The sequence below is a fragment of the Rhinatrema bivittatum genome, chromosome 1 (genome assembly GCF_901001135.1).
Source record: "Rhinatrema bivittatum chromosome 1, aRhiBiv1.1, whole genome shotgun sequence".
NCBI classification, from domain to species: Eukaryota; Metazoa; Chordata; class Amphibia; order Gymnophiona; family Rhinatrematidae; genus Rhinatrema; species Rhinatrema bivittatum.
The window spans coordinates 483505321-483527100 of record NC_042615.1 but is presented as its reverse complement, the minus strand read 5'-3'; the positions used below and the strand labels follow the sequence as shown (position 1 = coordinate 483527100).

The 21780-nt window shown below is 47.2% G+C and overlaps 1 protein-coding gene across 5 annotated transcripts in view; it reads left to right on the top strand.

Annotated features, from left to right (window-relative positions):
• IQSEC2 (IQ motif and Sec7 domain 2) overlaps nucleotides 1-21780 on the top strand; it is a 415732-nt gene that overhangs the window by 328080 nt on the left and 65872 nt on the right. For all 5 annotated transcript variants that reach the window (XM_029607435.1, XM_029607460.1, XM_029607442.1 and 2 more), the window contains 3 exons: nucleotides 760-1036; nucleotides 2209-2598; nucleotides 5661-6511. In XM_029607435.1, coding sequence (XP_029463295.1) covers nucleotides 760-1036; nucleotides 2209-2598; nucleotides 5661-6511 — 1518 coding nt within the window. The remainder of the gene's footprint in view (nucleotides 1-759; nucleotides 1037-2208; nucleotides 2599-5660; nucleotides 6512-21780) is intronic.

Below are 21780 nucleotides of genomic sequence, written 5' to 3'. Positions count from 1 at the left end.
CTTCCGAAGGGGGGGGGGGCAGTATGAGCATTTCGCCTTGGTGAAAACATTTATGGGTAATTCTACCTTGGAGGAGAGGGAAGGGTATCTGGTTAGACATTAGTGGCAGGAGCTATTTGAGACAAAAGTGAGCAGGTGATAGGGCTTGAGAGCTATTGTGTGCCTCTCTCATAGTGTAGTATAACATCTACTCTCAACAGACTTCATCCTCTCCCTTATTGGAACTGGTTTGCAAGCAGGTTAGACAAATATCTGTTTGGGATGGTTTACAAACACAGAACCCTGCCTCGATGCAGGAAGATGGATTAGATTACGTTTTCAACTCCCTTCCAGTTCCAGCCTTCTGTGATTCTGGATAACCCCGGAAGGTCCCTTCCAATCCTATATTTTCATGTTTTTAGATGTCCTCCTTAGGTCCCTCCCAGCCCTAACTTCCTGCGGTTCCATGCAGCTGTCCACAGAGAGCACAGACAGTTGCTTGCCTTTGTTCTCCCTGAGCTTCTTGCCACGGTTTGCAAAGGTTTAAGTGGAATTTGGTTAGAAGCATTGCGCGGATGGTGTATGTTAGTCTGTTCTGTTTGATATCCTAATGCATTACTCATTTGTCCTGCCCTCCAGTCATGGAGCAACCCTGCCCCAACATTTAGAAGTCTCAGAGGGGCTTGGATAGGAAGGATGGAAGGTGGGGGCGGGGGGCAGGAAAACACCCCCAGTGCAGCCCAAATTGTTCAAAACTTTGCCTTTAAATTGTCTTTATAGCGTGGAGGGGGACTCCCAGGGCAGCGAGTCTGGAACCATAGTGGACAGTCCTAACAACCAGCCCCCCTACCGCTGCAGCTCGGATGTGAAGAACGAATCCTACCAGCTGCCACCTTCTGCCTGCCACCTGCCGCCATCTGCCAGTCTGCCGTGGAATCAGAGAGCCCGGCTTCAGCCCGCCAGCGTGGCCCTACGCAAGCAGGAGGAAGAGGAGATCAAGCGCTCCAAAGCGCTGTCCGACAGCTATGAACTGTCCACGGACCTACAGGACAAAAAGGTATGGTTTGTGCCATGAGCTTCTCTAAACCCTGGGTCTTCAGGCACAGTCTACACAAATTCACCCACACGTACACAAAGTGCTAATATTTCCAGGTGGTGTCAGGCGAGCTGCCCACAAATCACAGGACGGAAAGCTAGGTGTGGCTTGAACTCTCCAGACGCACAGACAGAACGCTCTCCTTCACAGCACCCACTATGCATGCACACCCCTCACAACACTAATGCTCCAAGCACTTCCCTAGCTATGTGCTGTCCGTGGATATACTTAAAAGTGCGCCATGGAAAGGAATGAAAAGTTGTATTCTGAATTTGGCGTTTCCCCAACCTCAGACATTCCTGTGTGACAGCTCCAAAGAGTCACTAGTTCAGTATACAGATTAGCCACCTAGCGTGGTCTTGGTTCATCAGATAGAAAATAATGCACAAGATTAGATATGTTTAATAAAAACAATGTGTAAATATGTAATGTTCTTCTTCAATACACTGCTGAATGACCAGTCAAGGTGAATAGATATATCTGACACCTTAAATTTGCAACAGCACCTCTCATTGAGGCAGACAGAATCACATGATCTGATATAAAAAACTGCTACCCCATCTCTCTCCCTATAGGAATCAGCAGTTGTTGTAGCATTAGAAATAGTGGATGTGATGACTTTATTGATCTTCCTTTTCCTGTATTGTTTTTTTTCTTTTAGAAAGGCCTCACCGAGAATGTTAACTCCCTTTAAAGTTGGTGTATTCTTTGGTCGTTTGCTTTTCTCTCTGGGGAACGGGTCAGTAGCCATAAGTACATAAGATTTGCCATACTGGGTCAGAGCACAGGTCCATCAAGCCCAGTATTCTGTTTGCAACAGTGGCCAATCCAGGTCACAAGTACCCGGCAGGATCCCAAGGGGGTAGATTGATTCCGTGCTGCTTATCCCACCTTAATAATGGACCTTGTCCAACCTTTTTTCCTTCACTATTGAGCTCATTAATAGTACATATATAGCATTCTACCATTCAGAGATACAGTTTAGATATCAAGGTGATTTGGTTTATGTGCATATACCTAAGGGCACTGCAGATACGACAGTGCTTCCTCTGCGCCTCATGTGTATGGTCCCTGTGCCTGCCTTCCTCACATTTCCCCTCTCTCTCTCTCTCTTTCTCTCACCCCCCCACCAGGTGGAGATGCTGGAGCGCAAGTACGGCGGCTACTTCCTAAGCCGGCGGGCGGCGCGCACCATCCAGACAGCCTTCCGCCAGTACCGCATGAACAAGAACTTCGAGCGGCTGCGTAGCTCGGCCTCAGAGAGTCGCATGTCCCGGCGCATCATACTCTCCAACATGCGCATGCAGTACTCTTTCGAGGAGTATGAGAAGAACCAGAACCCGGCCTACTTCGAGGGCAAGCCCGTCTCGCTGGACGAGGGCGTGGCAGCAGCCGCTAGGGCTGACTCAGAGAGGAGCCTGCAGTACGGCGGCTCCTGCAGTGGCCTGGATGGTGACTCCATCACCACCTCCGGGGAGTTCTCCAATGAGATCACGGAGCTGGAAGACACTTTCTCCAAGCAGGTGAGGGATCTGGTACTGCATTTTCAGGGATGTAACTGGGACCAGGAAGCTTGATTCTGTGGCAGGGCATACCCCGGATTCCACTGCCGAGACTTTTAAAATCCTGCATCCGTCCTGACGCATGTTTGCAGTGCCGAGCCTCCTACGGATTGCTGTTGAAACAGGGCAAAATACTGTGTCTGAAGGTTGGCCGTACCTTTGATTGGTCTGACTTAAGCATTATTCAAAAATGCTCTTCTGCATGAGCTTTCAGTACCGTGCATAGGTCTGTTCTCTGCACAATCTCAAAAGGTCATGTAGAACATTGTCTGGACAATTCTTATGTTGGTCCAGTGAAAGGTGCCCCAGTCTGCTCAGAATGCAGTTTTCTTGAGGGCCCTAGTGCTGCTGCTACGGCTGCTGCTAGAATTCTGCGCCATGCCTGCAATGGAGAGGCATCGATTACTAGATCAAGGGGTTTCAACTTTTTTTTTTTGGTTAAAGAACTCTACATTGTGAAATTCTGCAGAACTCTAACCCTCTCTCCCTTCTCCCCGTCCCACCCTGTGTGTGTGTGTGTGTGTGTGTGAAACACTACAGTAACTGAATGGATGACTGAAAATGCAAAAACTCTCTCTCCGCTTCCCAGCTGGGTCCCTCCCATAAACTTTCTCCCTTACAGCATTCAGTCTCCAGCTGCCCCCACCACCTAGTTGCCAACTGCCTGCTCACTCATCAGCTAGTATCCAGCCATGTCCTACCCCCCAACCAGCTGGTGAGTTAGTCCGTCTCCAGCCATCACCCCTCTCCTCCATATCCGCAGCACAACCAGAGTCTCCAGCAGCTACCCGAAGATCAGATTCCTTCACTTCATCCCTCACCGTCAGTCAGTCTCCAGCTCCTCTTTATCTCCCCTTTCCTTATTTGATGGTCAGAGCCACTACCAGCCATCCTGAAACATCTGGTGCTTTCTGGCACTGTGTGGCTTTCAGTGTATTTGAGCCATGCTATGCCTGAACTCTTACACTGTTCTTGTGAGACTGCAAATCAGTGTGGATGTTCAGGCACCAGAAAGTTTAAACACACTGAGAGCTGTACGATGCCAGAAAGCAATAACTTTTCTGGGGATGGTATCGATTGAAACTGTTGTAACAAGATGGAGGGAAATTCCCCCAGGCTTAGAAACTTTCAAATGACCTGAAATTATTTGTAACTGTTTAGAGATGCTAGGGGAATTCCTGTTGAAAAACACTGAAGTATATATTTAAAACCATGTTACAACAGCTGCCTTAACTATAGGTAATCTAATCACTAAAACTAGTTGGATTTTCTTTAAATATTATCCCTTTGGTTGGGAGAGAAGGTTGTTTACCATACTAATTAACTGAAAATCCCCAAGAAGAGCAGATTTTCATGATCTGTCCACATTCATTCAGAGGCCTAAACATAAACACAAAATGAGAAAATCCCTTTAGTACATCAGTCTTTCAGTGTTAACAATTTAAGTATTCTGTTGGATACACATTTTAATTTTTCTTAAGCTGAAAACATGCTTTCCTTTCATCTCTTAACTTTCCAGGCTTTTAAACACATTTATTTCTGAAATCTACGTCTTTCATAGAAGACAAAAAAAATATATATTTTTGCACCTTTTTAAGATGATCATGACTGGTCTGCCAGCCCAGTATATTGGTATCTATGCTAAACCTGTCTCTGGGAATGCTGAACTGGTTTCTGCAGAAAAAGGTTTTTGATTTTGAGCAATTTTACGTCATTTTATTTCATTTGATATTGGTGTAAATATATAGGCCCAATATTCAAAGATAGAATGCAAATTAGGGGGAGGGGAAGAGTCGGGGCGGGGAAGGGCAGAGTCGGCGGTGTCTTCGCTGCCGGCGATAATGTTACTAACATTATCGTTGGCAGCAGCGCACCAAATAGCACCACCTTCCACGGTGGCGCTATTTGGTGCGAAAGCCGGTAGCCGGCGCACCGCCTTGGTGTGAAGGCTGCAGGCATTTGCAGGCCCGCCCCTCCCCCCCTTCGCCCCCCCGTTTTTGCAGGATTCATCATTCTGCGAGGAATGATGAATCCAGGCCTAAGATAGCCGATATAACATATCTAGCCAACTTAAAAGGGATATTCAGCAGCATGGCTATGCTGAATATACTCAATAAGTCCTAGTTAAACGGATAAGTTATATCTGGATAACTTATTAGGTTAACTTAACTGGATAAATCCGAATATTGGCATTTATCCAGTTAGGTTAACCAGATAAGTAGCTCCGCACTCATCCGCCCATTGCCTGCCCCCAAAATATCCGGCTATCTATTTAGCTGGATAAATACTTACCCGGCTAAGTGGCGCTAAATATGGGCCTTATTTAGACTGAAAATGTAACAAAAGAGATTCTGTGACAAAATGACAAATTCTGCATTTGCAGAATTGTTGGGCACTGGAGGGCTTTGATTAGGTGACAGTGCCCTTATCAGCCAGCCTGATCATGGATAATTGCCTGTTCTGATAGTTGGAGATCTTGAGCTGACCATAAAGGCAGCCAGGTTCCCAAGGCCAAATCACTGTCTGAAAGCAGAAACACTCCTTTACCCGTGGTTTAATATGTCAGAAAGAGAATTAAGTTAAATTTTAAAAAAGTGTAAACATAAAGACTTAACCCTGAAAGATGCTGGGTGCGTTTTATTTTCTCCAGATTTTTTCTTTTCATTTCTCTTTAGAGAAGGTCTTCAGAGTTTTCCCAAGTGACACCATTCTTGGAAGGAGACTTTTGATGCTGGTATTTTGGTATCTTACTCCTGTTGCACTGTAGTACTGCCAGTTCCTGGGCAAGGAGAATCTTATTAGCTGCAGGAACCCCTCTGTCTGATGTCTGCATTGTGATGACATAAAAGCAGTGGGTTAGGTTAAGATATTAAGGATGGCTCCCCCTGCCTCCCCTTGGCCACAGTCCTGGAGGGTGAGGTTGGTGTTTGTGGGTGACTGAAGGCATCTGGGGGAGGAGGGAAGGAGGGGAAAGGAAAGATGGTGTCTACCTTGTTGACTCCCTACAGTTTCTCTTCTCACAGGTGAAATTGCTGGCAGAGTCAATTGATGATGCCTTGAACTGCCGCTCACTGCCGTGCGAGGACCACAGGGATGAAGCTGGGCTAGTGGAGAAGGGTGAGAGTAAAGGGCAGCATGAAGACAGTACTGCCACCTCCTTCAGTGATGTCACCCTCTACATGGACGAGGGGGTTCCTGTCTCCCCAATATCCATCGACCGGCCCCCTAGTTCTGACCAGGACATTCACGGGGGGCCAAACTCACGGCAGGACTACTGGGCCACATCCTCACGGGAGGGCAGCCGGGAGAATGGCAGCCGCCGGAGCACCCCCTGTATGGAGTGTCGGGACTACCGCCTGCGAGGGGCCCATCTGCCCCTGCTGACCATTGAACCCCCGAGCGACAGCTCAGTGGACCTGAGTGATCGCTCGGACCGTGGCTCCCTCAATCGACAGCTGGTGTATGAGCAGGAGAACTGCAGTTCCCATGGGACCTTGAAACAAGCCCACCACAAGGGCCCTGCCCGGTCCCCACACCCCCACCGCCACTTCCACCCGCATGCGGATGCCCCCCCACCAGTGACAGGAAACGGCAACAATGGCGGTGGCGGCAACACCACCCTGGGCCGGCATGGGAAGCCTGAGCCGGAGAACTCGGATGGGGACAATGACAGTCTCAACAGCACCACAAACTCCAACGAGACGATCAACTGCAGCTCAGGGTCGTCGTCACGGGACAGCCTGCGGGAGCCGCCCGGCACGCTCTGCAAGCAGACGTACCAGCGAGAGACGCGGCACAGCTGGGACTCGCCCGCTTTCAACAACGATGTGGTGCAGCGGCGGCAGTATCGCATTGGACTCAACCTCTTCAACAAGTAGGAAATGGGGGCACCATGGCAGGGGACGGAGGGCACGGGAGGGACGAGGGAGTGAGCAGGGCGACGGTGCATGAGGGGGGGGGGGGGGGTTTGGACGGTGCTGAAGGAGATGAGAAGTAGACTGAGAATGCAGCTATGGCAGGTGAGGGGGGCACCAGCCATGCAGATATGGGATGAAGGAAGGAGTCTGAGGGCAGGGCAAGGAGGACTGAGAATATGACAGGGGGCGGGGGGGGGGGGGGGGTTTGAGAGTGTGTGAATCCTTTTCTCCATACTGTTTTGCCAGTTTCTTCCTGCATTCTCTGCCCCTTAATCTGTTTCATAGCTTGCCTGAGCTCACTTTGTGCTTTCTAGCACCTGGATTAGTGTTTTCTTTTCTGACCGATGTGTGTGCGTGTGTGTGTGCATTTTGGGACATCTTTACCATTCAATAGAACTCTGACATTCTGAGCAAGCAGCACCTTTCTGGTGTTGCATTATCTGTCTGTGTCCTTGCTTACCTTGTCTGTAATAATAATTTAATGTTTGGATTAGGCTTTGTAGCCCATTTTTAAGTGGTGCTGAAGGCAGCTTGCAGCATTGAGGTTAGATAAGTCCCTGCCCCAAAGTACTTTTACAGTCTTAAGTAGGTACCTGAGGCAACAGGAGATAACATGGCTTGCCCAAGGTCACGAGGAATGTCGGGGGGGGGGGGGGAGGGAGGAGGAATTTTAGCCCTGGATGCCCTGAGTCTTAGCCCACTGCGCTAATCATAAGACCACGCCTCCTAATTCTGCAAAGGTCCTGCAGCTTGAAGAGTACAGAATGCCAGCCCCAGCCCCAGAGGAGAGAGCTCCTGTTGCTAGTCTGGTGCCTGCAAGGCTCAGGCCAGGCTTGTTCCAGTTGGATCTTTGATAATCCTGCAGGGAATGGTGCCATCTATCGCTGCCATCCCCATCCATCCCTGTCTTTCTCAAATAATTCTGTTAGATCTCTTATTAAATCGACTAGAGGGAAACAAGCTCTCCTCAGGGGTGTGACTGCTCGAACCTCACAGATGGCTGTATTAGCGGAGGCAGATTTATTTATTTATTTATTTATTTATTTAAAAACTTTTATATACCGGTATTAGTATGCATACATCATACCGGTTTACAATGTAACTTTAAAGGTAGAAATTACAATGAACAGGGAGGGCGAACAAGGAGGAGTATACAAAGAGCAGGAGGTGGAGGAATTAAAGCAATAAATAAAAACTGCAACGGACTATTTACAGGAATATACAAGGCGTAGGCAAGATACTTGCAGATCAAAAGATATTTTATACTTGCAGGAATGTTTTTGTGTTTACTGTAGGCCCTTTTCATGCATGTTTTTATAATAATTTCTTTTTCATATTCCATCTTTTGTGTCACTTCAAAATGGATTACATTCAGATACCCCTGTCCCCAGAGGACTTACAACCTAGGTTTATACTTGAGGGTAACGGTGGGTGAAGTGACTTGCCCAAGGTCACAAGGAGGAGCAGCAGCAGCAGGATTTGAACGCGTTCTCTTAGTCCACTGCTCTGACCACTAGGCTACTCTTCCACTCCATATCCGAAGACTGAAATGGGCAGGTGGATATTCATGAGTATGGGCACTGTGTTGGGGAAGTTTAAGAAGGAAAGCAGGAGGGGAAATATAAAGAGGTCTGAAACTGGCCTCTAGAAAAAAAAGGAAAGAAAGCCGAACTGCCTTGAAACTCACATGCGTCTGTGTTATCGGATGAGTCTGTATCTGTGAAGGACACAGGGGTGACCTTGTGCCTACATGGGGGGTCTTTAGCTAAAGGTCGCATCCATGTTCAGTGAAGTGTCCTGCAGCTACTGTACTTAAGGATCCCATCAGTGTTGTCACGCTGTGCATCTCCCAAGCACAGAGCCTGAAATTTCTCCCTGGTCACATTGGCACGCAGCCACTTTTGGAAGAGGGTGTGTGTGTGTGTGTTTAGGAAAAGAGAGCCCATTGTGAGAAAAGTTAACAAAGCCATAGTTGTTATTGTGTAGCGCCAGTGCCACCTGCAGGTTGAAGTTCTTATTTGTTTCATCAGGCACCTGATTTGTATCAATGTCTTGAAAAAATACAATTAAACACAAAAAGCCAGTAGCAGGAGATGGAAACTGAATCAGGCATAAGATCTCTCTCTCTCTCTCTCTTTCTCTCTCTCCTTTCCCACCACCCCAGTCCCTGGAGCTCACTCCCTACCAACCTCTCCCCAGTCCTCAGACCTGTCTCTCCTCACCAATCAGACTTTTTTTTTTCCCCCACCACTGCTCACCCTGATCCTGCCTCTGTCCCCCTGGCCAGCAGAAGAAGAGCAGTACATCATATTGCATCTGTTTCCTGCTAACAGATTTCAGTCTGATGTTTGAGCCACGAAGGAACCGGCAGGCCTCAAACATCACAGGGCCTCCTACGTGTTCAACTGCAGACTGAAGTTGGTTGGCAGCAGGCAGAAACGGGTATGGAACAGTGCTCTCCTGCTGCTGGCCATGGGGAGGGAGGAATGCACGGAGGGGGGCAGACGGCTTCCCCATCTCTTGTCCATTGGAGCTTCGGATATGGGGAGAGCCGAAAAGGGAGAGAAAACGAAAACATTTGAAAAATGCCACCCTCCCCAGAATGAATTCATTCAAAAAATTCCCTCTTACTTAAACAAAATCATGAGCGAAGGATCACAATGAGATCAGCTCCCTGTATGTATAGGCGAGTGTATGTGTGAAGATATATATATATATATATATATATATATATATATATATATATATATATATAAAGAGAGAGAGAGAAGTAAATCTTGTGTTGGACATTAGAATACTGTAGAGCAGTGACAGAACAAGCTGCTGCTGCTGCTGCTGTTGGAGAGCTGGCATTGTCAGGCACTGAAAGGTCACACAGTATCCCGTGTTTTACTCTGTCTTTTCAGACATAAAAAAAAAAAAAAGGTTGAATTGACATAAATTTGAAACCTGGTCTGGGAGATTCTGCTGCATAATTGCATTGCCATACAGAAAATGTCTTCAGGTGCAGTGGTACAGGAAGCAGAGTATACTGTGTGCTAGTGAAGGGGCATGTGGGTTTTGTATGTGTATGTATATTATTGTAGTGGTATAGAGGACAGTGTGTGCTAATGGTATATAATATTACAGTAATGCTGAAGGTGTTGTGTGCTAGTGACGAGCATGTGGGGGCTTGTGTGTATTACACTGATACAGAAAACACTAGCAGCAAGTGCTAGTAATGGGCGCTTGTGTGCACGTGTGTACCAGTGATGAAAGTGTTCTCACAGGACAAGCAGGATGGTAGTCCTCACATATGGGTGACATCATCAGGATGGAGCCCAATCATGGAACAATTTTGTCAAAGTTTCTAAAACTTTGACTGGCACCTGCTAGGCATGCCCAGCATAGCACCAACCCTGCATTCAGCAGGGGTCCCCCTTCAGTCTTCTTTTTTTCGCGCAGCAGTAGCCACGCGGGTTAAGGAGCTCTCTTGAGATTCCTGACAGGAATTTTCCTCATGGAACTTCTTCAAAAAATTTTCAAAAAATCTTACCCCATAGGGATTCCCCTATCGATATCCATACTCCGCGGTCGAAAGGTAAAATTTTACCCTTGTTGCGGTCAATTCCTGTCAAGTTTTTCCTTTGGGGCCTACTGGCCATCGACCACACTGTGGCTAAATTTTTGTCAGAGACATGGCGTCGGGGTTTCGTCGGTGTCCCGACTGTACTCGAACAATGTCCATCTTTGACCCACACAGGGTCTGTGTTATGAGTCTGGGGTCCAACCATGATGTCCTAACTTGCACCAAATGTGCCCAAATGACACCGAAGAGTTGTAAGGCTCGTTTAGGGAAAATGGAGTTTCTCTTTCAATTAAAAACCCCGACTCCATCAATAGCTTCGACGTCGTCTGAGCCGGTACCATCGACCTCCACCAGCACCAGGACACCGCTGCTGCCCGACCAGCATCGACGATTCCAAAGGTGTCGATTTCCTCCTTGCCTCCTCAAGAAAAGGACCGAGGGGATCACCGTGAAAAGCGTTGACACCGCCATCGAAAGGCTCAGTCCTCCGATCCAGGCAAGTCCTCTGCATCGGTGTCGATAGAGCCACCGATAAAGAAGCCCCATACAGAAAAGGCCCCATCCTCTTCTGTGACCGGGTCACCGAGGCGTTCCCCACCTTCAGTGGTGCAGGGATCCGTGATTCCACCTTCACCGGTGAACCCTCCGGCTATGCCAGTGCTGCCTCCTACTCCGGAGCTGGGGTTCCACGTCCCAGGCTTCCACGAGGAATTGGATCAGATGATCCAAGAGGCCATCGGTAAAGCACTTCAGGGCTTCCAGCCTCTGTCAACGCTGGTACCGGTCCCTGAGCCGGTCACCGATCTGATTCCCGTAGCCCTTGCACCGCTACTGGGAAAACTGGATGCTTTGATCGGTGCCCTGCCATCGAACAGGAACCGAGAGCACCACTACCTCCGGTGCCTTCTACTCCGATTCCATTATCGTTAGATGATGAGGAATCACCCATACCCAATCCACCGTCTGGGATCTTACCACCGACTCGTCCATCGATATGACCGGTCCCTTCGGTGCCTGCATCGATGCCATCGGTTCCTCCATCGATGCCCTCTGTGCCACCTCCGATACCACCGATGCCCAGGCCTGGCCCTTCAGGATTTGCACCTTTTCTCCCTACTGGACACCCACTAAGTGCTGGAGATCAACCTTATGATCCCTGGACAGATGATACTTACCAGGATGATCTACCATCAGAGCCCTCTCCCCCACATGAAAAACTACGCTCTCCACCAGAGGATCTGTCTTTCATTAATTTCATCAAGGAAATGTCTGAAACCATTCATTTCCAACTTCAGATAGAAGAGGACTCTAGGCACAAGATGCTGGAAGTACTCCAGTTTCTTGATGCTCCCAATGTCTATTCCTATTCATGAAATCATGCTTGATCTCCTGAAGAGAAACTGGGAACACCCAGGTTCCGTTCCACCTGTCAACCACAGGACAGATGCCTCCTATCTTGTGTAGTCAGCTCCTGGGTTCCAGAAGCCTCAGTTGGATCATCACTCTGTGGTTGTTGAATCAGCTCAGAAGAAGGCACGATGTTCAAAACCCCATTCCTCCATACCTCCAGGGAAGGAACAGAAATCCCTAGATGCTTTTGGCAGGCGAGTCTTCCATGGCTCAATGCTTATATCCCGCATTGCCTCTTACCAGTTATACATGACACAGTATAACAGAAACCTTTTTAAGAGGATCCAGGATTTCTCGGACTCTTTATCAGAGCAACTCCAGCCTCAACTTCGTGCTCTGGTTCAAAAAGGTCTAGATGCTGGAAAGCACGAAGTCCGCACTGCATATGATATCTTCGACACAGCCTCCAGAGTATCTGCGGCGAGGATCAGTGCAAGAAGATGGGCCTGGCTAAAATCCTCAGATTTAAGACCAGAAGTCCAAGAGAGGTTAGCAGATCTACCCTGTGTAGGAGATAATCTTTTTGGGGAAAAGATCTGAGAGACTGTGCTGCAGTTGAAAGACCACCATGAGACACTGCGCCAGCTTTCCTCTGTGCCATCTGAGTTCCCTTCCGTATCTAAGAGAACTTTCAGACGTGACTCAAAGCGGCCTACCTACAAGCCAAGAAAGTTTTATCCTCCGGCTTCTAGAGGACGCCCTTCCAGACCTTACCAAAAAGGTCAATCCAGGCAGTCTCAGCCTCAAAAGTCTCAGCCAGCTTCTCAGCCTGGACCAGCGTCAGGATTTTGACTCTTTCCTAGAGAGTGTAAGCCATCTTCCTCTTCCATCCATACCGGTCGGCAATCGACTCTGCCACTTCAACAGCGCTTGGCATACAGTCACCACAGACCAGTGGGTACGTGCAGTAATCACTCAGGTTACCACCTAAATTTCCTGACTGTTCCAGCGGACTGTCCACTTCGGCTGACGTGGAAGACATCCAACCACTCTCCCTTGCTCGAACAGGAGGTCTCATCCCTCCTCAAATCATTAGCAATAGAGCCAGTGCCCCTCTCTCAGCAGGAACAGGGGTTTTATTCCCGGTATTTTCTAATACCAAAAACGTCAGGTGGCGTACGCCCGATACTGGACCTCTGCACCCTAAAAAAATTCTTGCAGAGAGAAAAATTCAAAATGGTAACCTTGGGCTCTCTACTACCTCTGCTACAAAGAGGAGATTGGCTAAGCTCTCTAGATTTCCAAGACGCTTACACACACATATCAATTACTCCATCTCATCGCAAGTACCTGTGATTCCTGGTCAGCCCTCGCCATTTCCAGTACAGTGTACTACCATTCGGTCTAGCGTCCACTCCACGAGTGTTCACCAAGTGCCTGGTGGTTGTCGCAGCCTTCCTCAGGAATCAGGGTATGGATGTCTACCCTTATCTTGACGATTGGTTGATAAGGGCTCCCACTCAGCAGGGCGCATTAACCTCCCTGCATCTTACTATCCACACCCTGATCTCCTTAGGGTTTCTGATCAACTATCCCAAATCCAAGATAATTCCATCCCAAACCCTATCCTTTATAGGGGCCGACCTAAACACTGCCCCAGGATCGTGCTTTTACCATAGCATCTCTGGCGCATCAACTACAGACTCGAGTGTCTGCAACTGCTCGTCACTTCCTAATACTGCTGGGTCACATGGCGTCCTCGGTGCATGTCACTCCGATGGCTCACCTAGCTATGAGGGTGATGCAGTGGACCTTAAAAGGCCAGTGGATTCAGGCTTGTCAGCCAATGTCCAGCATTATCCAGGTTACCAAACAACTCCGTTTGTTACTAGCCTGGTGGATGCACCACTCCAACCTCATTCAAGGCCTTCCATTTCAGGCTCCAGATCCTCAAATTACCTGAACAACAGATGCATCCAACCTCGAGTGGGGTGCACATGTAGGCGACCTGCAGACTCAGGGAACCTGGCCTCCACAGGAAGCCAAACACCAGATAAATTTCCTGGAGCTACGGGCGATCAGATATGCCCTCAAGGCTTTTCAGGATTGCCTATCAAACAAAGTCATCCTAAGAACATAAGAACATAAGAAATTGCCATGCTGGGTCAGACCAAGGGTCCATCAAGCCCAGCATCCTGTTTCCAACAGAGGCCAAAACCAGGCCACAAGAACCTGGCAATTACCCAAACACTAAGAAGATCCCATGCTACTGATGCAATTAATAGCAGTGGCTATTCCCTAAGTAAAATTGATTAATAGCCATTAATGGACTTCTCCTCCAAGAACATATCCAAACCTTTTTTGAACCCAGCTACACTAACTGCACTAACCACATCCTCTGGCAACAAATTCCAGAGTTTTATTGTGCGTTGAGTGAAAAAGAATTTTCTCCGATTAGTCTTAAATGTGCTACTTGCTAACTTCATGGAATGCCCCCTATTCCTTCTATTATTGGAAAGTGAAAATAACCGAGTCACATCTACTCGTTCAAGACCTCTCATGATCTTAAAGACCTCTATCATATCCCCCCTCAGCCGTCTCTTCTCCAAGCTGAACAGCCCTAATCTCTTCAGCCTATCCTCATAGGGAAGCTGTTCCATCCCCTTTATCATTTTGGTTGCCCTTCTCTGTACCTTCTCCATCGCAACTATATCTTTTTTGAGATGCGGCGACCAGAATTGTACACAGTATTCAAGGTGTGGTCTCACCATGGAGCGATATAGAGGCATTATGACATTTTCCGTTCTATTAACCATTCCCTTCCTAATAATTCCTAACATTCTATTTGCTTTTTTGACTGCTGCAGCACACTGAGCTGACTATTTTAAAGTATTATCCACTATGATGCCTAGATCTTTTTCCTGGGTGGTAGCTCCTAATATGGAACCTAACATCGTGTAACTGATTCAAACCGACAATCAGGTTGCAATGTGGTACGTCAACAAACAAGGGGGAATGGGCTCCTAGCTTCTGTATCAGGAAGCTGCACAGATATGGGCATGGGCCCTTTCCCACTCGATGTACCTCAAAGCAACCTACTTGCCGGGAGTGGACAATATTTTGGCGGAAAGCTGAGTCGCACTTTCCATCCGCACGAGTGGTCTCTCAACCCCACGATAGTGGACACCATATTCCAACGCTGGGGTTACCCCTACATAGACCTCTTTGCGTCGGTCCACAACCACAAAGTGGACAACTTCTGCTCCCTCGTTCGCAGTCACCACTCACGACCAAGATATGCCTTCGCCCTCTCCTGGTCCAGCGGTCTCCTTTATGCGTCCCCTCCACTTCCTCTCATTTCAAAGACTCTCGTGAAGCTCCAGTAGGACAAGGGATTAATGATCCTGATAGCTCCCCACTGGCCACGTCAGGTGTGGTTTCCAATCCTCCAGGACCTTTCAGTATGCCAGCACATTCCTCTGGGGAAGGATCCCCTTCTATTAACTCAGAACGAAGGGTACCTGCGTCACCCCAACCTCCAGGCTCTGTCCCTGATGGCCTGGATGTTGAAAGGTTAAATCGTCAACCTCTTAACTTTTCAGAGTCGGTATCCCAAGTCCTGGTGGCTTCACGAAAGCCTTCAACGAGAAGTTCTTATTGCTCTAAATGGAAGAGGTTTACGGTCTGGTGCACTTCCATGTCCATAGACCCTTCACTTGTTCCACTGCGAGGTTCCTAGACTATCTCTGGCACCTGTCAGAGTTAGGCCTAAAAACTTCTTCTATCAGGGTGCATGTTAGTGCAGTGTCTGCGTACCATAAGGGTATAGGAGATGTCTCCATCTCAACACAACCCTTAGTTTCACGTTTCATGCGAGGTTTGCTCCATTTAAAACCTCCACTGCACCCTCCTGCCCCTGCTTGGGACCTTAATGTGGTTTTGGGACTGCTCATGAAACTTCCGTTTGAGCCTCTCCACTCCTGTGATCTACGCTATATTACCTGGAAGGTAGTTTTTCTCCTTGTGATCACGTCCGTTCGCAGAGTTAGTGAGCTGCAGGCACTGGTTACCTACCCGCCTTACACTAAAATTCTGCATGACAGGGTAGTGTTCTGCACTCACCCTAAATTCTTACCGAAGGTAGTATTGGAATTCCATATTAACCAATCTATTATCCTACCTACCTTTTTTTCCAGGCCCCATACAAACCCAGGAGAACAGGCTTTGCATTCCTTGGATTGTAAGCGTGCCCTAGTTTTCTATCTAGAGCGCATGTCAACCCACAGGAAGTCCACTCAGTTGTTCGTGTCTTTTGATGCCCTCAAACTTGGAAATCCTGTGGGAAAGCAAACCCTCTCCTCCTGGTTGGCGGACTGCATTTCTTTTTGCTACCAGCAAGCAGGCATTCCATTACAAGACTATGTGAAAGCACACTCGCTCAGGGCCATGGCGATGTCAGTAGCGCACCTCCGTTCGGTGCCTCTTGCTGATATTTGTAAGGCTGCTACCTGGAGTTCTATCCACACATTCGCAGCCCATTATTGCTTAGATAAGGCTGGCAGGCAGGATTCCATCTTTGGCTAGTCTGTTCTACGCAACTTGTTTTCAGTTTAATTACCCAACAGCTTTCCACCGACCCATTTAGGGTTCAGGTTGCCCTCCTAACCAGAATGCCACCCCTGTTGTTGTGCCTGTCGCATGTTTTTGGGTGCATTTGGTGCATTGCTCGGGCATAATCAGCTCAGTACTCACCCATATGTGAGGACTACCATCCTGCTTGTCCTGTGAGAAAGCAGAGTTGCTTACCTGTAACAAGTGTTCTCACAGGACAGCAGGATGTTAGTCCTCACGAAACCCACCCGCCACCCCGCGGTGTTGGGTTCGTCTATGTTTTTCTTTTTTTTTTTCGCACATACAGTTTGCTATATTACGAAACTGAAGGGGGACCCTTGCTGGATGCAGGGTTGGTGCTATGCTGGGCATGCCCAGTAGGTGCCAGTCAAAGTTCTAGAAACTTTGGCAAAAGTGTTCAGGGATTGGGCTCCATCCTGAGGATGTCACCCATATGTGAGGACTAACATCCTGCTTGTCCGGTGAGAACACCTGTTACAGGTAAGCAACTCTGCTTGTGGGGGCTTGTGTGTGCATATAATATTACTGTGATACACATGACAATGTGTATCAGTGATGAGGGAGTATGGGGGCTGTGTGTTTATATAATATTGCAGTGTTACAGAGATGACATGCTCCAGTGATTAGATATGATTTTCTGTAGCAGGAGAGCACTTTGTGCTCTAGAAAAGAAAAAGATAGGAGATGTCTCATGTTCGTATGGGACGGTGTAAGATCTGTGGACCCTTGTAGCTGTGGTGAGGTTGACTCAACCTACTGGGTAGGCTCTGTAACTCTCACCGATAGCTGGCTGAAGAGAGACTGAATAGGAGCTTCACCTATACCAACCATTTTCCCCTTGGGTTGAGTCCTCGTGTTCTGTGGGCCGGCAGGTCTTAGGTGAGCGTCTCGGTGGCAGTGGCATAGGTGTTGATCCAGGGCCAGGCTAGGATCAGAGGGAGGCAGCAAGCGAGAATGGTCAGTTTCCAGGCAAAGATCAGAGGCATGTTGCAAGCAAGAATGGTCAGTGTCCAGGAAAGGGTCAGATCCAAAAGTCAGTCCGAGGGAAGGCAGGGAGATGAGACAAGGCAGGCTGAGCTGGACAGACAAGGCATGCTGGGTTGGAGAGATGAGGCAAGGCTGGGCTGGAGAGACGAGGCAAGGCTAGACTGGAAAGACGAGGCAAAGCTAGGCTGGAGAGATGAGGCAGGAAGCAAGAACAGGAGCAGCAACGCACACTACACACAATGATGCAGGAGACCCGTTGCAGAGGTGAAGAGGAGAGACGTTCAGGGAACGTTCAGGGATGTCATCCAAGGGCACCGCCGCCTTTTCCCGCCGTGGGCCCTTTAAGTACTGTGAGCTTGGGAGCACGTGTGCCTAGGGAGGAGAAGCAGAAGCAGCGGTCCCAGTGGCATCCTGCCGGGCATGCAAGCTCCAGCGAGTTCTGCAGGCAGGGGAAGGCCCAGCTGTGCATGGCAAAAGAAGATGAGTTTGGCAGCTTGGAGGACATCCATCAAGCCGCCAAACCTAACAGACAGCTTGCTTAAAGACACAGAAATAGATAATACTATGATTGAGGCTATAGAGGAGTACTATTAGCTAAAAGAAACAGGGGATGTATCTTCAGATTTAATACACATGACACTGTAAAACTACTCCAAGGGGCTATTTTATTTCCTTAGCCACCTAGCATACGGGCCGATTCAGTAAAGTCCGCGGGAGAGCGGACGAACGCCCGCTCTCCCAGCGCACACAGGCCACTCGCCTGTGCGCGCGATTCTGTATTTAAATTAGGTGATGCCGGAGCGGCGGCTGTCAATGGGTTTGACAGCCGACACTCAATTTTGCCGGCATCGGTTCTCGAGCCTGCTGACAGCCATGGGCTCGGAAACCGGACGCCGGCAAAATTGAGCATCCGGTTTTCGGCCCGACAGCCGCCGGCCCATTTAAAACATTTTTTTTCTTTTTTTTTTACTCTTTGGGACCTCCGACTTAATATCGCCATGATATTAAGTCGGAGGGTGCACAGAAAAGCAGTTTTTACTGCTTTTCTGTGCACTTTCCTGGTGCCGGCAGAAACTAGCGCCTACCTTTGGGTAGGTGCTAATTTCTTAAAGTAAAATGTGCGGCTTGGCTGCACATTTTACTTTCTGTATCGCGCGGGAATACCTAATAGGGCCATCAACATGCATTTGCATGTTGAGGGTGCTATTAGGTGCCGCGGGTTGGACACGCGTTTTCCACCCCTTACTGAATAAGGGGTAAGGGAAAATGCGCGTCCAAGGGCAGGTTAACAGTGCGCTCCGTCGGAGCGCACTGTACTGTATCGGCCTGATAGAAAGCAACTGGAGGCTGAGGAGAAAGACAACACCAAAGAACTATGATATTAAGAATCTATGAACAATAAAATACAGATTGATTAGCTTAATAAATAAGATTATCCACTAGAGAAGGAAATTGAACAGTTTATAATGATAGAGGCCCAACACAGTTTAAGGTGAATCAAGCAGTTATATGATAAGATGTTGACCCAATGACTTAACATATAAAAAGCCAAAGGTTATATCAACAAGTTTATAGATGATCTGGTAAGGAACTAGTCAACACTGAAGCAATATGTAAGGCCTTTACTCAGTATTATAAGAATACCTCAGACCCACAGAGCATTGAAGGAGAATAGGAAGAATACCTACCTAACTATGCAAAAAATAGAGACACTTATATCAGAGGAAAAGGTGGTAGACAGTATTAAGAGCATGAAATCTGGAAATAGTAAAATAGTAACATGGTAGCATAGTAAACGTCCGAAGATAATGACCAAAATGGTCCATTCAGTCTGCCCAGCAAGGTATTTATGGCTGTAACTGCTGCTCCTTGCAGTTTACCCTAAGGGTAAGGAGGCCCCATCCAAGCCATAAAAGAAGATGATGGCCAGATCTCCTCCTCCCAACTTTATTCATTCCTTCTTGGGGGTGCACAGAGGGGCCTGCCCTGGTTGTAGAAACACAAGAGTGAACTGCCCCTGTCCTACATCCATCATAAGGGAACTTGATCAAACTTCACTGAAGTAATGTAAACAGCTAGATAGCTAAACCTACGTTCACTGTAAGATATGCCCAAATGGGTCCCTTGAATGCACCACTGGCTGGTTGTAACTGCCACTTCGTGTAGGTTACCCCCATGCCAAAATATTTCACCAAAATTTACTATAGGTTTCCCCAGTTTTTCACTAACTTCCTCTAGCCATGAGGGAACCTCTGTGTTTATACCCCTGTCTTTTGACCTCTGTTACCATTCTTGTCTTTGCCACCTCTTTTGGGTGGGCATTCCAGGCATTCACCACTCTTCATGAAAAAATATTTCCTGATGTTGTTCCCGAGTCTACCCCTTTGGAGCTTTCATATCAGAACCCCTAGTTCTACAATTCCTTTTCCACTGGAAAAAGTTTGATTTTTATGCTTGATCAATACCTTTCAGGTATTTAAAATTCTTTATCATATCCTGTATGTCTCTCTTCACCTTCAGGTCCTTTAGTCTCATTTGATATGGCTTTTGGTGCACACCTTGCACCATTTTGATTGCCTTTCTCTGGACTGCTTCTATCCTATCTCTATCCTTTTTGAGATACAACCTCCAGAATTGAACACAGTACTCCCAATGAGGCCTCACCAATGACCTGTTTGGGAGAGGATGAATTCACTGGGATTTTGTGAGAAATACATCTCCCAGCTCATTCCAAAAGTGGCCAGAGTGCATACTGCAGTTTTGTAAGAAGATAGGTTTCCTAGATCTATGATGAATATTCTTATTACCATAATTCATAAGAAGGGCAAAGATTTATTTATTTATTTATTTATTTATTTATTTTTAATTTTTATATACCGGAATTCCTGTATGCAATACAAATCAGTCCGGTTTACAAGTAACGAAAAGGTTGCCCTGGTCTGGTAGATTAGACTGGGGTTTTTTTACATAGAACATAGAACACTAACAATCAACTATTGAACATTATTACAAGGAACAGTGAAAGTAACAATAGTATTTAACAAACATATAATATTATTATAACATTATTCGTGTTCACGTTTTACAAGGAACTTTGGTAGCGTAAATAGTCTGCAAGTAATCGGTTAAATAATATAATATGAAAGGATGACTTAAATAAATAGATATTGTGAATAATCAAGTCCGTGTATGAAATTGAGTGTCAATGTGTTTGTGACACCTTGCAATGGTTGGATCTGAAAGACAGGAGGAGGTGCCTAGTTTCACTCTGGGAATTGGAATGCTTGCCTGAAGAGCCAGGTTTTTAACCTTTTTTTGAACTCTGGTAGATTGGGTTCGAGTCTTATGTCTGGTGGGAGCGCATTCCATTGATGTGGTCCCGCAGTGGATAGTGCTCTTTTTCTTAACGTTGATTTGGCGGGAACTGCGACTAATGTGCCTTTGTAGGCACTTCTGATGGGTCTGGCCGATGATTGTAGACGAAGTTGGGTTTGTAGAGATATAGGTGCGACGTTATGAATTGTTTTATGGATAATGGTTAAGGTTTTATATATGATTCTCTGTTTGATGGGTAGCCAGTGGAGGTAGCTCAAGGTGGGGGTAATATGGTCTCTTCTATTAGTGTTAGTTAGGATTCTGGCTGCGGCGTTTTGTACCATCTGTAGGGGTTTGATGCTGTTGGAGGGGAGGCCCAGTAAGATTGAGTTGCAGTAATCAAGTTTCGAAAAAATAATGGATTGAAGAACGAGGCGAAAGTCATTGAAGTGAAGGAGTGGCTTTAGCTTCTTTAGGACCTGTAGTTTAAAGAAGCAGTCCTTGGTGGTTGTGTTTATGAATTTTTTAAGGTTAAGTTGATTGTCAAGCCAAGTACCTAAATTCCTGACGTCTGCAGAGAGCTCCATGTTTAAAGATGTGGTTTGTGCCAGACTAGGTGGGTGGTTGTTCGGGTTTTGTGAGATTAGTAGCAGCTCTGTTTTGCTGGAGTTTAGAATCAGGTTTAGGCTGGAGAGTAGTTGTTTAATTGGTTTAAGACAATTCTCCCAGTAGACGAAGGTTTTTTGAATTGATTCTGTGATGGGGATTAGGATCTGGATGTCGTCTGCATAGAGGTAATGAGTAAGCTTGAGTTGAGATAGCAAATGGCAGAGGGGGAGGAGGTAAATGTTGAACAGGGTAGGGGAGAGGGATGAACCTTGTGGTACGCCTTGGTCTGATAGGATGGGGTCAGATTCCTTGTTGTTGATTCTGACCTTGTAAAACCTGTTGGATAGGAACGATTGGAACCAACAGAGGGCTGTGCCTTTGATTCCTATGTTTGATAGTTGTTCTAGGAGATGTGAGTGATTTACCGTGTCGAACGCTGAAGATAGGTCTAGTAGGACCAGTAAGAATGACTGTTTTTTCTCCAGGTTCAAAAGTAAATTATCAGTGAGGGAAAGCAGAAGGGACTCTGTGCTTCGAGATTTGCGAAATCCATATTGTGCCGGGGAAAGAATGTTGTGCTCCTCGAGGTATTCGGAAAGTTGTTTATTTACCGCTTTTTCCATCAGTTTGGAGATCAGGGGCAGGTTTGCAATGGGTCTGTAGTTGGCTGGGTCCATGGGTGATGCTGTTGGTTTTTTCAGTAGGGGTTTGAGGATTGCAAGTTTTAGCTGATTAGGAACTGTGCCCATGGCTAAGGAGGTATTG